This window comes from Hylobates moloch, unplaced genomic scaffold, assembly GCF_009828535.3.
Source record: "Hylobates moloch isolate HMO894 unplaced genomic scaffold, HMol_V3 SCAFFOLD_7, whole genome shotgun sequence".
Classification (NCBI taxonomy): domain Eukaryota; kingdom Metazoa; phylum Chordata; class Mammalia; order Primates; family Hylobatidae; genus Hylobates; species Hylobates moloch.
In genome coordinates this window covers 33,124,111-33,137,514 of record NW_026652282.1, presented here as the reverse complement: position 1 = coordinate 33,137,514, position 13,404 = coordinate 33,124,111, and the positions used below count along the sequence as shown (strand labels likewise).

Here is a 13,404-nt window from a genome sequence, read left to right as displayed (position 1 = left end):
TTGTTACTTTTCTTTGGTCAGATTCTTTGAGAATGTTATGAATGCTAGGGATCCTTGTCCCCTCAAAATGAGCACACACACACAAACAAACTGGTCCGTACATATACACACACCAACATACTTGTAGGTTTGCTTTTTAGGCAACAGAGCATTCCCTAACTCGTTCCAAAGTCTATGATTCAAGTTAAGAATTACTGAAATAAAGAATAAGTATTTGGATTTACATGGGAATAGATATGGAATACACACCATACACACACACACACACACACACATACACACACACACACACATCCAAATATTTAATGACTATTTAAATAAGTCTTATACAGTACACAATTTCCTACTCAATCTGATATATGCAATTGCCACTGACAAAATTCTAGGAAAAGGGTCAACTCATGCTCTGCATACTGAAGTGACAGATGCTCCTATAGTGTTCTGCAAACCACTATTTACTTGAAGCAGTTTCACTACTTCTATGTGTTTACAGCAGGATTGAATTTGATATGACAACTTGGCTCAATGAGTATTACAGCCAATTTCTAGTGGACCCTGTGTTTTGGAAGGTAAGGTAACCAACCACAGAATTCACTCATCTCTTCATTTAATAGTATAAAATGGAACAAAATTATTTCCACAATCACTGGTGACTTCCTCAGCCTGTCTGCCTGTCCCAAACAAAGGCAGAAATGATACATCTTTGTAGTGGTTCCCCTGATCTTTGAAATTAGTGATATTTACCAAGAGTATATTTTATAGTTCAGCTAATAGCTCCATCAAGATTATGTGCATAAAGGCATTTTTAAAATTACTAACAATAGACAATACACAGTTAACACTTCCTATGGAGAAAAACACTTTACAGCAACACTTGCTATAGTATAAGTTTACTAGCTTATAAATTTTGCTATTCTAATTGAGCTTTGAGGAAAAAAAAGGAACCAGGAAAAGAGAGGTTCTGAGGCCTAAGAAAACTTCAAATTTTAGTATCTGAACTAAGCTATGATATGATTTCTTTAAATTGCCCAGGGTAATGAAAAAAATAGAGATTCATATGCAAATATCTTTACTCAGTAAAAACCATAAATTTCAATAAGTATAAGCACAGGACAACCAAGAGTTTATTTTTATACTTCAGCAACCTGACAATTCATCCCTCATAGCAGTTTTCAGCTGGGCAATTATTTTAATTTTTTATTGTCTTTATTTCTGGATTTAAGGGTAGAGGGCACACACAAATGGTCAAATTCTCATTCAGATTGCAAAGGTATTAGCGTATTTTTTGTCATAGTCCACACTTGCAGTTTGGTTTTCTATGTCATAACTGAAAAACAGATCATTTCTCTTTCCCCTTTTCCTATGATCCCTTGTTTCACATCTATTCCCTGACACATTAAATCTCTGCAGTTTTGAGATAAGTTGTGGTATCTTTATTTTGCAGATCCTTTCTCAAATCTGGCATCATGTTGCCTTCACCTGCCTAATTCCTTCCTTCTGGTGGCAATGTTAAGGCTCATGGTTGCGATACGATTGAATGTGGCTTATGTGGAAACTGCCTTGGCTTGGCTCAGGGGATCTCTGCAGGGCCACAGTGGAAGATGAAGCCTTCTAAACAAAGACGCTGAAGAGTGGGAATTCAGCCTGATTGGGCTGCAGCAGGTCAATCAGAAAGCACACTGTCCCAGAGAAGCCTTCATACAAGCTGTATATACTTTCAAGGACCCGAGAACCGGCCTTGAATTCCTCGGTAAATAAGAATTGAGCAAACCTAAGAGAAGAAGAAAATATGAACAGTTTAACATGAGTGTTTCCATATTATGGACCTTGGGTTGCTTCTTCCTCTTCTATTAAAGTTTTGGCATAATTTTCTTTCCAGAATTATATAAGTATTTTAAGAAACATTTTCTCTGTTAAAAAAAAGAAGAAGATCCATTATATAACTGTGTATGTTTCACAACAAATTATGCTGGCAAGCAAATCCAACTATTCTTAGAGTTTGCAAAGCAAAGCAGTTTGGAATTTTCAAGGATTTCATTCTTTCTGTCCTCCAGTAATTAAAGTAAAAAAAGACAGATAAATTGTTCTACTTTCATTTATCTTGAAAAGAAGCAAAGTGATACGTGACTGTTCCTTTAAAAAAGTAAATATGCTGTGTTTCTGCAGACATATTACTTCTGAGCTGGATTTTCATTTATATGTGACAAAAAGCAGACTGTAAAAATAAATGGGCAAGATTTTATACAATCTGTGCTGTGAGCAAACAAGGGAATAAGATGAATAGGAAAAGGCAGCAACCTTTCACAATGATAACATCAAATAGCAAACGCAGCTACAAGACAGATTATTTTTGAGACATTCGCCTTAAATTAAATCACAGGCCTCTAAATTCCCTATGAAAGACCCTTTTCTTTGCCACCCATATTTGCCACAAATATTATTCAGATTATTTTTAACAAGTAACATTTTTACAGTAGTTTACAGCTTCCAAAGTGCCGTTACCTACATCATCTTTTTTTACTGACTTGCTCTACTAATTCCCATCAAGAACACAAATAATCACCAATTCAGAGGCTGGAGTTCACAGCTTGGTAAGGCCCAAGCGCTGATACTGTCATAAATTTAGGTTACTGCTACTACATAGGGGGTCTTACAAAGGGTAATTATTTATTTGATTTTTTTAGGGCTCTTGGAATTACATACGGCAACTTAAAATAAATCAGCAGGAAACAGATTGGAATTCTATTTGGTACAATTATTCTATAACTGTTTTCCTGAGTATGAAACAATTTTAAAATAGAATTTAAAATTTTAAACAGTAGAATATTAATGCATCATAAGAGTTACTTCTAAGTTTGTAATAATATAGCCAGCATCATGATATAGCTTCAGTCGGGCTCCTCAGAAAAAAAGTTTTCAAGTGTATAAAATAAGGCACACAGGATTCCAAAGGAAAATAATTATATTAAAACACAACAAAAATTTTAAAGCCAAATTTGTGATATAATAACATATGTATTATTTGCTAACACATTAAATGCCAAGGTACAATAGTGGATTTAGCAACTGCTAGCATTTCTGCATATTGTAAAATGTAGATTTTACAATATCTGCAACAAGAGTAATATGACATGAGAATATCTATGAATTCTATTGTTTGCAAAGTCACAGCTACTAATACTTCTGTGACTTATTACCTACATTCAGAAAGGAAGGAAATGTTACATTTAAGTTTGAGATACAATCTCTTTGTCAAGCAAACTCACAAATCCTAGATTAAGAACCCCTGGTATAGTAGAAAGAGCAAGGGCTTTGGAGGTGAGATACACAGATTTGATAATTTCATGTTGTATGACCTTTGGCAAAGTTCTCAACTTGACTTTAAAATGGTGAAGTTGCAGAACTGGATAGTGTTATATGTAAAGATAAAGGATATTATATATCAGGCTCTGAGAATATAGCAAGCATTCAATAAATAAAAAATATTACTTTTTACATAAACATAAAAGAAGATTTAGAAAACAAACATAAAAGACGATTTATAAAATCATAGAATAAAAGAAACCCACAATGTTGCTAGCTCTTCTTCTGACCTTTCCCCCATGCACTCATGTATTTGTTGCATTATTACATGTTATTAAAGTATATATGATTTGGTATCCTGTATTTTTTTCACTTAAAAATATGCTAAATATTTTTCTATGCTTTTCAAAATAATTTCTAAATGATACATAGCAACTTAAAATATACCAGCAATGTCTGAGAGTAGCAGTTTCATTGTATTCTGACCTGTATTGTGTGTTATTTGTGAAAAATGTTTCAAAAATCTATCCAGTGGTGCAAAATTAAACAAATTTTTTTCTAAAATGTTCTCAGTCAAAATAGAAGTCAGCATGCTAATTACAGAACTAAAAAGAATAGAAGACACAATAAAATATGAAAACATTTCATATCAAAACCCATTGATTATGACCAAAACTGAATGCAGAAGAAAATTCATAGATCTGTGAGTTACCATTATTATTAATAAAATGATGGAATGCTTTCTAATTAAGCATGTATAAACTCTAGAACATAACAAAATAAAAGGAAGTAAAAGTGGAAAACAAAAGAGAAAAACAAAAAAAAATTAATAAGCAAAACCAGGAGCCAGTTCCTTGAAAGGATTAACAAGATAGAAAAAACAGTGGTGTAGCTGACCAGGAAGGAAAAGCATTAGAAATCACAAAGGGCGCATAGCCACAGAGATAGGAAATTTAAAATATTATGGAGCTATATGATTAGAACTCTATGTCAAATATTTGAAAATTCAAAAGAACTAGATGGTTTTATAGAAATATATGCACTACCAAAAAGAAGAGGTAGAAAACCCGAGTGATTGAATAAGCATAAAAGAAAATTAAGAAGTTGTCAAATTTTTTCTGCAGCCATAAAATCCAACTCTATGTTAAAAAATAATAGGTGACAACTAAGTAATACTCATTTTAGGGAGGTACATATTTTTTAACATGCAATTATTAAAGTATGCCCGAGCCAACAGACAAAATGGGTTCTCCATGGTAAACTGAGGTGCTCCAAGCTAAAACAGAACCAGGCAGCTATGGCTGGGTGAGGGAGTGATCATGTACTCTGTGTTCTGAGAAAGACGTTGTAAAAGCATCACAGGACCTTTCTTTCTCCAAACCAGTTCCTGTTGTGAGTGCCAAGATATGCCAGCCCTCCACCCGCCATTTGGAAGAAACAGGTGACAGAGACTTCTGGTTTTGAGCTTGGAAAGTAACTAATCAGATCACACCTAAGCCAAACAATCAGTCACCTGCCATGGCCAATGAGGGTTCAGCTGCACTGACCAATCGGAACTTAGTTTCAATCCCTCATTTGCATAAAAGGACCTGACCCTGGGCAGGCAACTTTGCTATAAAACCCAGCCCTGAAAGGCTGCTTCATTTTACACCACAGGCTGTATATCCTCTGTTTGCAAACTGTTCACTCGAATAGTCTCTTTCCTACACATTCCATTTCAGAGAACTTTTGTTTACACAATGCCCGAACAATACTCAGATATTACCTCCACATTTCCAGTCTTCTACCTGTTAGTGAGAAATGTAATTTGTCTAAAGAGACCTGGACCCTTCTTATAACCAAGACTCTGTAAGCTAGGACTGGCCTGCCAGAAAATACTTAATGGGTACAAAGTTCATTATTTGAGTGATGGATACCCTAAAGCCCTGACTTCATCACTATGCAATCTATCCAAATAACAAAATTACACTTGAATCACATACATTTAAACAAATTTTAAAAAATTAAAAAATTAAAAATTACAAAAAAGAAAATAGAGGGGTTGTTCTGATCCCTTTTAATACACTTTATAGGGAATAAATGAATTTCATTCATTTCTGATGAAATTTAGCCCAAAGGTGAAATCCCACTAGCCTAGATGATATCCAAAATTACTTTCTTTTTCTATATTTGGGAAACAACAGGTCTGGCTTCCACCTAAAGAGATTAAGAAACCAAGAATCAATTATATTAACAGATTTCCTAAACAACAGAGCTTCAAATCAAAGACTTACATAAGTTAGTATTTGCCCTTCAGTGCCTTCATGTAAATATCACAAAAATAGTTTATGTTTTCTAAACATTAAATATTAGATAAGTTGACTTGGGAAGGCCTTTCTGAGAAAATGACTTTTGAGGGAAAGTCTGACTGAAATGGGGAAGCTAGGAGATATATGTAGAAAGTGAGCATTACAGGTGGAGGGAACCAAAACTTCCAAGGCCTTGAGGTGGAGTGTACCTGGCATCCTAATGGAATTACAAGGAAGCCACAGTGGTAGACAGAACCAGGAGGAAGAAGAGTAGGGAATGAGATTGGAGAGGTAATGGGAGGCTAGATCATGTAGGACCTTTCATTCGTAGGAAAGACTGGCTTTTACTCTGAATCATATGGGAAGCCATTGGATTACACTGAACAGAGAAGTGTTATAATCCAACACTTATAATCTAATGTTTATAATGATAAACATTATAAGAAGTGGCTATAAAAGACCATGGTAAAACATAGGAGCATTCCTAGTAAAATCAGCATAAAAGCAAGGGTGTTTACTATCACTCTTATTATTGAACATTGTTATAGGGTTGCATTGTTAGAGAGAAGAACCATGTAGTGGAAAAAAAATACCATGCACATGAGGAAGGAAGTAACAGAATCATAGTTATTTGCAGATATGGGTGTATCTATTTAGAAAACCCAATGGAATCAATAAAAAACTAATAGAAACAGTAATGGAGTTCATTAAGGCAGCTATATTATTATGATACTTATGAAAAGTAAAATACTTATAAGATACAATCTATATTTATATGAAAAATTACATATTAGAATTGATAAACTTCAGTGATGTGTATGTTTTAAAAGCTTCCATAAATACCAATAATAAATGATATGAAAATATAATGAAGAAAAAGAGTCCACTCACAATAAACCTAGAAATATAAAATACCCAGGAATAAAATTAACAAAAAACATACAAGATTTTCTCCATAAGATCAAAACTTTACCAATGACATTTGTTTAAACTTAAATAAATGGAAAGGTATACCATGTTTCTGGATGGAAAAATTCAATATTCTAAAGATGTTGATTCTCATTAAGTAATCTGTAAATTCAATGAAATTCCAATCAAATTTCTGTGAGCTTGTTTTAAAATATGACAAATTGACTCTAAAATACAATTAAAAGAATAAATAAGAGAATGATAGGTGAAATATGGGGAAAGTATGGAACTCATATATTTATATAAATTCAGTTTATAAAAAAATGGAATTTCAAATCATGGGGGTAACTGGTCAACAGATGCTATTAGAATTTTTTTTAATAAACAAAAATAGATATCTATCTGAGACCATTTAAAAAGTAATTTCTAGCAGAATCAAAAATTTTAATGTTAAAATAAAATCATAAAATTATTACAAGCCCATGTAAATTAATAGTTTTCTAATCCTGAAGTGGGAAGGGTTTTTTAAGCATAACAGAAAATCCAGAAATTTTGAAGAAAAGATTGAAAACTTTGACAAGAAAAATATTTAAAACTTTGGTATGACAAAGGCTACAAACAAAATTAAAAGAGAAATGGCAAAGCAGGAAAGTATTTACAGCATACATTGACAAAGAGTTACAATTCTGAATAGAAGCATCACAACAGGAAAAAAATGGGCAAAGGATAAAGACAGGCTATTTATAGACCAAGAAATACCTATGGACGTAATGACTTCAATTCTAAAATTTCTGACAAGTGCTTTCACAAGTGCACAGAAATGTATGTATTGGATATTTGGGGAAATTTTGTTTGTGTTAGTAAAGATTACACAAATGTCAAGTGTCCATTATTTAAGGATTGGTTAATTATCGTACATGCATAGTGAATAACTATATAGCCATTTTAAAAAATGAGATAGATTCATACAAAATGAAATAAAGACTGTCCCTTAAAAATTGTTCATTTAAAATTATAAGCTGCAAACATAGCGGGGAGGTGGTGGGCTCACACCTGTAATCCCAGCACTTTGGAAGGCCAAGGCAGGAGGATAGCTTGAGGCCAGGTGTTCAAGGCCAGCCTGGGCAACATAGCAAGATCCTGTTTCTACATAAAAAAAAAAAATTAATAGTTGTTGTTTTAGTCCATTCTTGCACTGCTATAAAGAAATACCTGAACCTGGGTAATTTACAAAGAAAAGAGGTTTAATTGGCTCATAGTTCTGCAGGCTGTACAGGAATCATAGCAGCTTCTGCTTCTGGGGAGGCCTCAGGAAGCTTCCAATCATGGTAGGAAGTGAAGGAGAAGCAGACACATCTTACATGGCCAGAGCAGGAGCAAGAGGGGAGGGGGAAGTGCTATGCACTTTTAAACAACCAGATCTCTTGAGAACTCTACCACTATACAGTACCAAGAGGGGATGGTACCAAACCATTCATGAGAACTCTGTCCCCAGGATCCAATCACCTCCTACCTGGCCCCACCTCCAACACTGGGGATTACAATTCGACATGAGATTTGGTAGGGACACAGATCCAAACCGTATCAGCCACATATGGTGGCATGAACCTGTAGCCCTAGCTACTCAGGCGGCTGAGCTGTGCCCACGAGTTGCAGGCTACAGTGAGCCATAAATCACACCACTGCACTCCAGCCTGGGTGATAGAGTGAGACCCTGTCTTAAATAAATAAATAAATAAATAAATAAAATTATAAGCTACAAACAGTATGTATAGAACTATTATACATATATAGTAGTAGGAGCTCATTAAAATATACATGTACACATATACATTTATGTGAACATATATTTACACATAAAGAAAAGTCTGGAATTATAAAACTCAAATTTATACTAATAACAATGAACATTTACATTGCAGTTACTATGTGCCAAGCATTATTTCTAAATGATTTTTCATATATTAACTTGTTTAAACTACCAAACATCACTATGAGGTAGGCACTATTTTCCATATTTTATCAATGAAGAAATTGAGAATCACTTGTTAAAATGAGCTAAGTGACTTGTTAAAGGTTGTGTGACCTTGTTAAAGATCACTTAACAGTCACTTAGCTCATTTTAATAAGTGATTTGTTAAATGTCACACAATCAATTTGATAATCATCAGTTGTACACTTTTAGTGGGAATCTTCACAATGGTACAGGAGCTACTACTCTAGCACCCCCTCCCACCTCTGCCAAGTGACAGCTCAGATTCATGGGAACCAGACTACATGGGTGGGCATGAGAGAACACTCTGGCTTAGAAGACCTAAGTGCCACAAAGGAAAACAATATCTTTTGTAACCATTCATGGTTATGGACAGCTTCTAAGTCCCTTCAAAATGAATGCCACTTTCATGCCACTCTGCATTCAGGGAAGCCCCTACTTGTGCTCTCTATCAGATTATTTATAGTTCATTTATGTTCCTCCTGGCCCAGTTTACCCAGCTTACCAGTCAGAGGTAATATCTATTAAAAGCAGTGTTGTCTGGTATACAGCAGATGTTCCATCTTTATCAAGTTTACAGGGAATAAACTATAGAGGAAAATTTTATATTGTCTGTCAAAATTACAAATATATATATTTATATATATAACTAGGATATATATAAATATATATATTGCCTAGCAATTTCATTTCTAGAAATTTATCTTTCAGATATACCTATACATGTGCAAAATGATATATGCACAAGATTAGTCATCATAGCATTATTTGTAGTACACAATATTGGAAATAACCTAAATATCCGCCTAATACACACACACACTTATATATATGTATTATAGTTTAGATATTTGACCCTTCAAATCTCATGTTGAAATTTGATCCCCAGTATTGGAGGTGGGACCTAGTGGGAGATGGTTGGGTCATAGAGGCAGATTGCTCATGAACAGATTGATGCCATCCTCTGGTAATGAGTGAGCTCTCACTCTATTTGCTCCCAAGAGATGATTGTTAAAAAGAGCCTGGCACTTTCCTCCTCTCTCCCTTCTTCTCTCTCCATGTGATGTCTGTTTTCCTTCCCCTTCTGCCATGAGTAGAAGCTTCCTGAAGCTTTCACCAAAAGCAGATGCTAGTGATGCTTTGTGTAGAGCCTGCAGAATCATGAGCCAAAGGAAACTTTTTCTTGATAAATTACCCACCCTCAAGTATTCCTTTATAGCAACTCAAATGGATTAAGACATTTACTTATACACTATGTACACAGAATATCTTTGGGAAGATAACCAAGAAACTGTCTCTAGGGAAGTCAACTGCATGGCTACAAGGCACAGTTAATGTATTTATTTTTACGCTTTTCAAACCATGTGACTATAGTACTAATTCAGAAAAATAATTAGATTAAAATTTTGAGGAAAAAAAAAGACCCATAAAGAACAGCTGACCTTTGAGCTCGGTAGATGTATTTAGAGTTTCCTGTGAGCCGGTACAGCAGCAGGAAGACATAGGCACTGCCGGCTACTCCATGGCAAATCCCAGGCCCCTTCTTTAGCAGGCCTTTCTGCCATGTGAGTTCTCCACACCGAATACATGTGTCCAGGTACTGCGGTTTCTTGGAAACCAGATAAGCTTTGGCAAACAGATAGGCAATTCCTGTGAAAACATCAAAGATATTAGAGGTGACTTTCAGGACTTAATACTCTGGAGCAGAACTTCTAGAACTATAAAAAGCTCATGAATCACCTGAGTACTGGTAAAACACAGATTCTACTATTATAATTCTGATGTGGGGCCTGAGATACTGCATTTCTAACAAGCATCCTTTTTTTTTTTTGTATTTTATCATTATGTTGTTGTTTATTGTATATAATTTCACTACAGTTAGGTATTTATTGAGGTTTCTATATGTCAACAATAAAACAGTAATCCTTTTGTCCTATTTGTTGATTTTCATAAGAACATAAAATACTCCTATGTCAAGCATCCTTCTAAAGACCACACTTTGAGTAGGAAGGTGCTAGAATGTTCTATAAGATAATCTTATTTTCCCAGTGAGATTTTAATTTGTTTTAATTGTATTGTGGGGTTGGCCCCGGGAGAAAGAGCAACGTTTTTATTGACATACATAGATTGATAAAATCTAAAATTTAATTTACAAATGGGTTAATAGTTAATGACGCATACTCTGGTAAGCATTATGTATATTTGGTTATTTGAAATGGCTAAATATTTGTATTGTAATGAATTTCTAGTTTAAAATTTGTAATGTTTAGGTACTTATAACTATACACGTTTTCTTAAGAGCAAAACTGGGAGTTTTTCCAAGAAAAACAATGCTCCAGAAGGACCTTGCCAAGACTTCTACTTTAGCTGTGAAGTGAGTCCTTCCCACCCTGATTGTTCCAAGGAAAGAACTGTTCCTTCAAAGCTCTTCAACAAAAGTAGAATCAATTACAAGAGAAACAACAGAAGCAACAGCTATTAATAGAAATGATTTTCCCCAAGTTCTGGGTGTTCATATTCAGTGAGGAGGTTGGTATCACAAGATCACATTCTCTCCTGCATAGCCTACCTTTCTCCTATATAAAAAGTGTGAAAGACTGAAATATAGCTGGTATCTTGACTACCTCATCAATCAGGGTTATCATTGCCTTTCATTGCTTTGACTAGGCTATTTTACAACTCTGTAGAGATAGAAATTGTCTTGTAGAAAACTGATAGTAATGTAAATATTTTTTGTCCCTAGAAATTCACATTCTGTCTGGTAGAGGTTGACTTCCCTCTGCCTCTGTGGTAGAAGCCAGTTTTGCATTTATTAAGCAAATTTATTTCAGCATTCCTAATGGCCTATATAAATATGTCTACTCTTTGGATTTTCCTTTGAAACAGTTGTAACATCTTTCTGGTTCCCTCATTAAATAATGAGCTCAGTAAAATGGTTCATACATATTCTTTTTATATTTGTATGAGAGTCATGATTTCATGCTCTTTTTAAGTGTATCCTTTAATATACCCTGTGATTAATACTTACATAGCAACAAGCTCTTTGCTCAGTCAATACTTTCCAGTCAACTACTGACAATGTTTACCTACAGCATTCTCCTACCTCAGTTTTAGGAACAAAGTATCTTGCACAAACTAAAGGATGATATTAAAAGAATTGAACTTATTTAATCATACATTCATTCATTGATTACATCCATTCATTTGAGAGTAGTCATTGATTATGTACTGTATGCATAGCCCTAGGCAAGGCTGGCATCATGGGCATGCCACCTGTGCAGGCCTACAGCCCATACTCCTTAAAAGGGTCCCATGTTGAGTTTAATGCTCTGCTATTACCACCTTGAAATTCTTAATAATTTTCCTAAAAATAACTTGCGTTTTCATTTTGCTATGGGCCTCCCAAATTATATAGTCAGTTCCAGCCCTGGATGATATTAAATAAATGCTAAACATGACTCCTACCCTTCAGGAAGGCACTCTCTAAAAAGGGAGATAAAAATATATGCATATGACTGATATATATTAGGATATATAGTTCGTGATGCTGCTGGAACATAAAATAAATGGTTCTCTCAATAATACTAGTGGAATCAGAAAGGTGGAAGTTCCCTACGGAGATAGTTAGGTGAGGTCTTAAATGGAAGGAGCACTTTTTTAGAACTTTGAAGGATACATAGAAAATTCCAGGCCCAAGATGAAGCAGGGAGGGCATTCTATCTAGCACCAAGATTAGCAAAGGCAAAGATATGGAGTCAGGAAGGACAAGCCACATGAAGGCTAGTGGGGCAATGTTCTAACCAACAAACCAGTGGGGAAGAAGGCTAGACTGGGTTCTGATTATGGATGGTTTTACAAATCTAATTAGATAGCTTGGACTGTACTCCATGGTCATCAGGGAATCAATGGAAGTGTTTTTGTTGTAGATTGGTTGGCTTTTTCATATGACAATGTGATTATTATGGACAAAATGTCCCAATTTTAGTGGTGTCAGGAGAGACCTAAAGAAGGGTAACAGGGTAGCTGTGAGCTGGTTATGTTAGCAGAGAGACAAAAATGAAGCCAATGATCTGTATGTTCATCACAGCACTATTCACAGTAGCAAACACATGGAGTCAACCTAGATGCCCATCAATGGTGGACTGGATAAATAAAATGTGGTACATATACACCATGGAATACTATGCAGCCATAAAAAAAGAGATCATGTCCAGGAACATGGATGGTGCTGGAGACCATTATCCTTAGGAAACGAATGCGGGAACAGAAAATCAAGTACCACACGTTCTCACTTATAAGTGGGAGCTAAATGATGAGAATACATGGACACAAAGATAGGAACAATAGACACCAGAGCCTACTTGAGGAGGAAGGGTAGGAAGAGGGTGAGGGTTGAAAAACTACCTATTCGTTACTATGCTCACTACCTGCATGACAAAATCCTTTGTACACCAAACCCCAGTGACATGCAATTTACCCATGTAACAAACCAGCACATGTACCCTCTGAATCAAAATAAAAGTTGAGAAAATAAAAAATAATAAAGTGGTTAATTGTATATTATGTAAATTTCACCTCAATAAAAAAAAAAAGAAACAAAAAAGCTTCTCTAAAAAAATAGAAAGCCAATGATAGAGACATTTCACAGAACTTGGTAAATGTTTCTATATAAGCATTTATCTTCATGGTGTTTTTCAGCTTAATTGGAAGTATTAATTAGACTATGTGAGGGGAAATAGAAGTCTCATGGAAGCACACAGGAGGGCCCCTAGCACACACTTGGTAGAAGGAAATGACTACTAGAGGGGTGACACCATCTAACCTGATTATTGGGGGTTGATAAGGAATTAGCAAGGTGTACTGGATGCTGTTGATGACCTGCATGGATCAGCTTTACCTTACCAGCAAGTG

General features: G+C 35.0%; 1 protein-coding gene across 1 annotated transcript in view; it reads right to left on the bottom strand.

The window, feature by feature from the left end:
* Nucleotides 1-860: 860 nt before the first annotated feature.
* Nucleotides 861-13,404, bottom strand: part of LANCL3 (LanC like family member 3) — a 101,516-nt gene continuing 88,972 nt past the window's right edge. Inside the window, 2 exon segments of the mRNA XM_032756713.2 lie at nucleotides 861-1,771; nucleotides 9,936-10,143. Of these exon segments, the coding sequence (XP_032612604.1) occupies nucleotides 1,612-1,771; nucleotides 9,936-10,143 (368 nt within the window). The 3' untranslated portion in view covers nucleotides 861-1,611.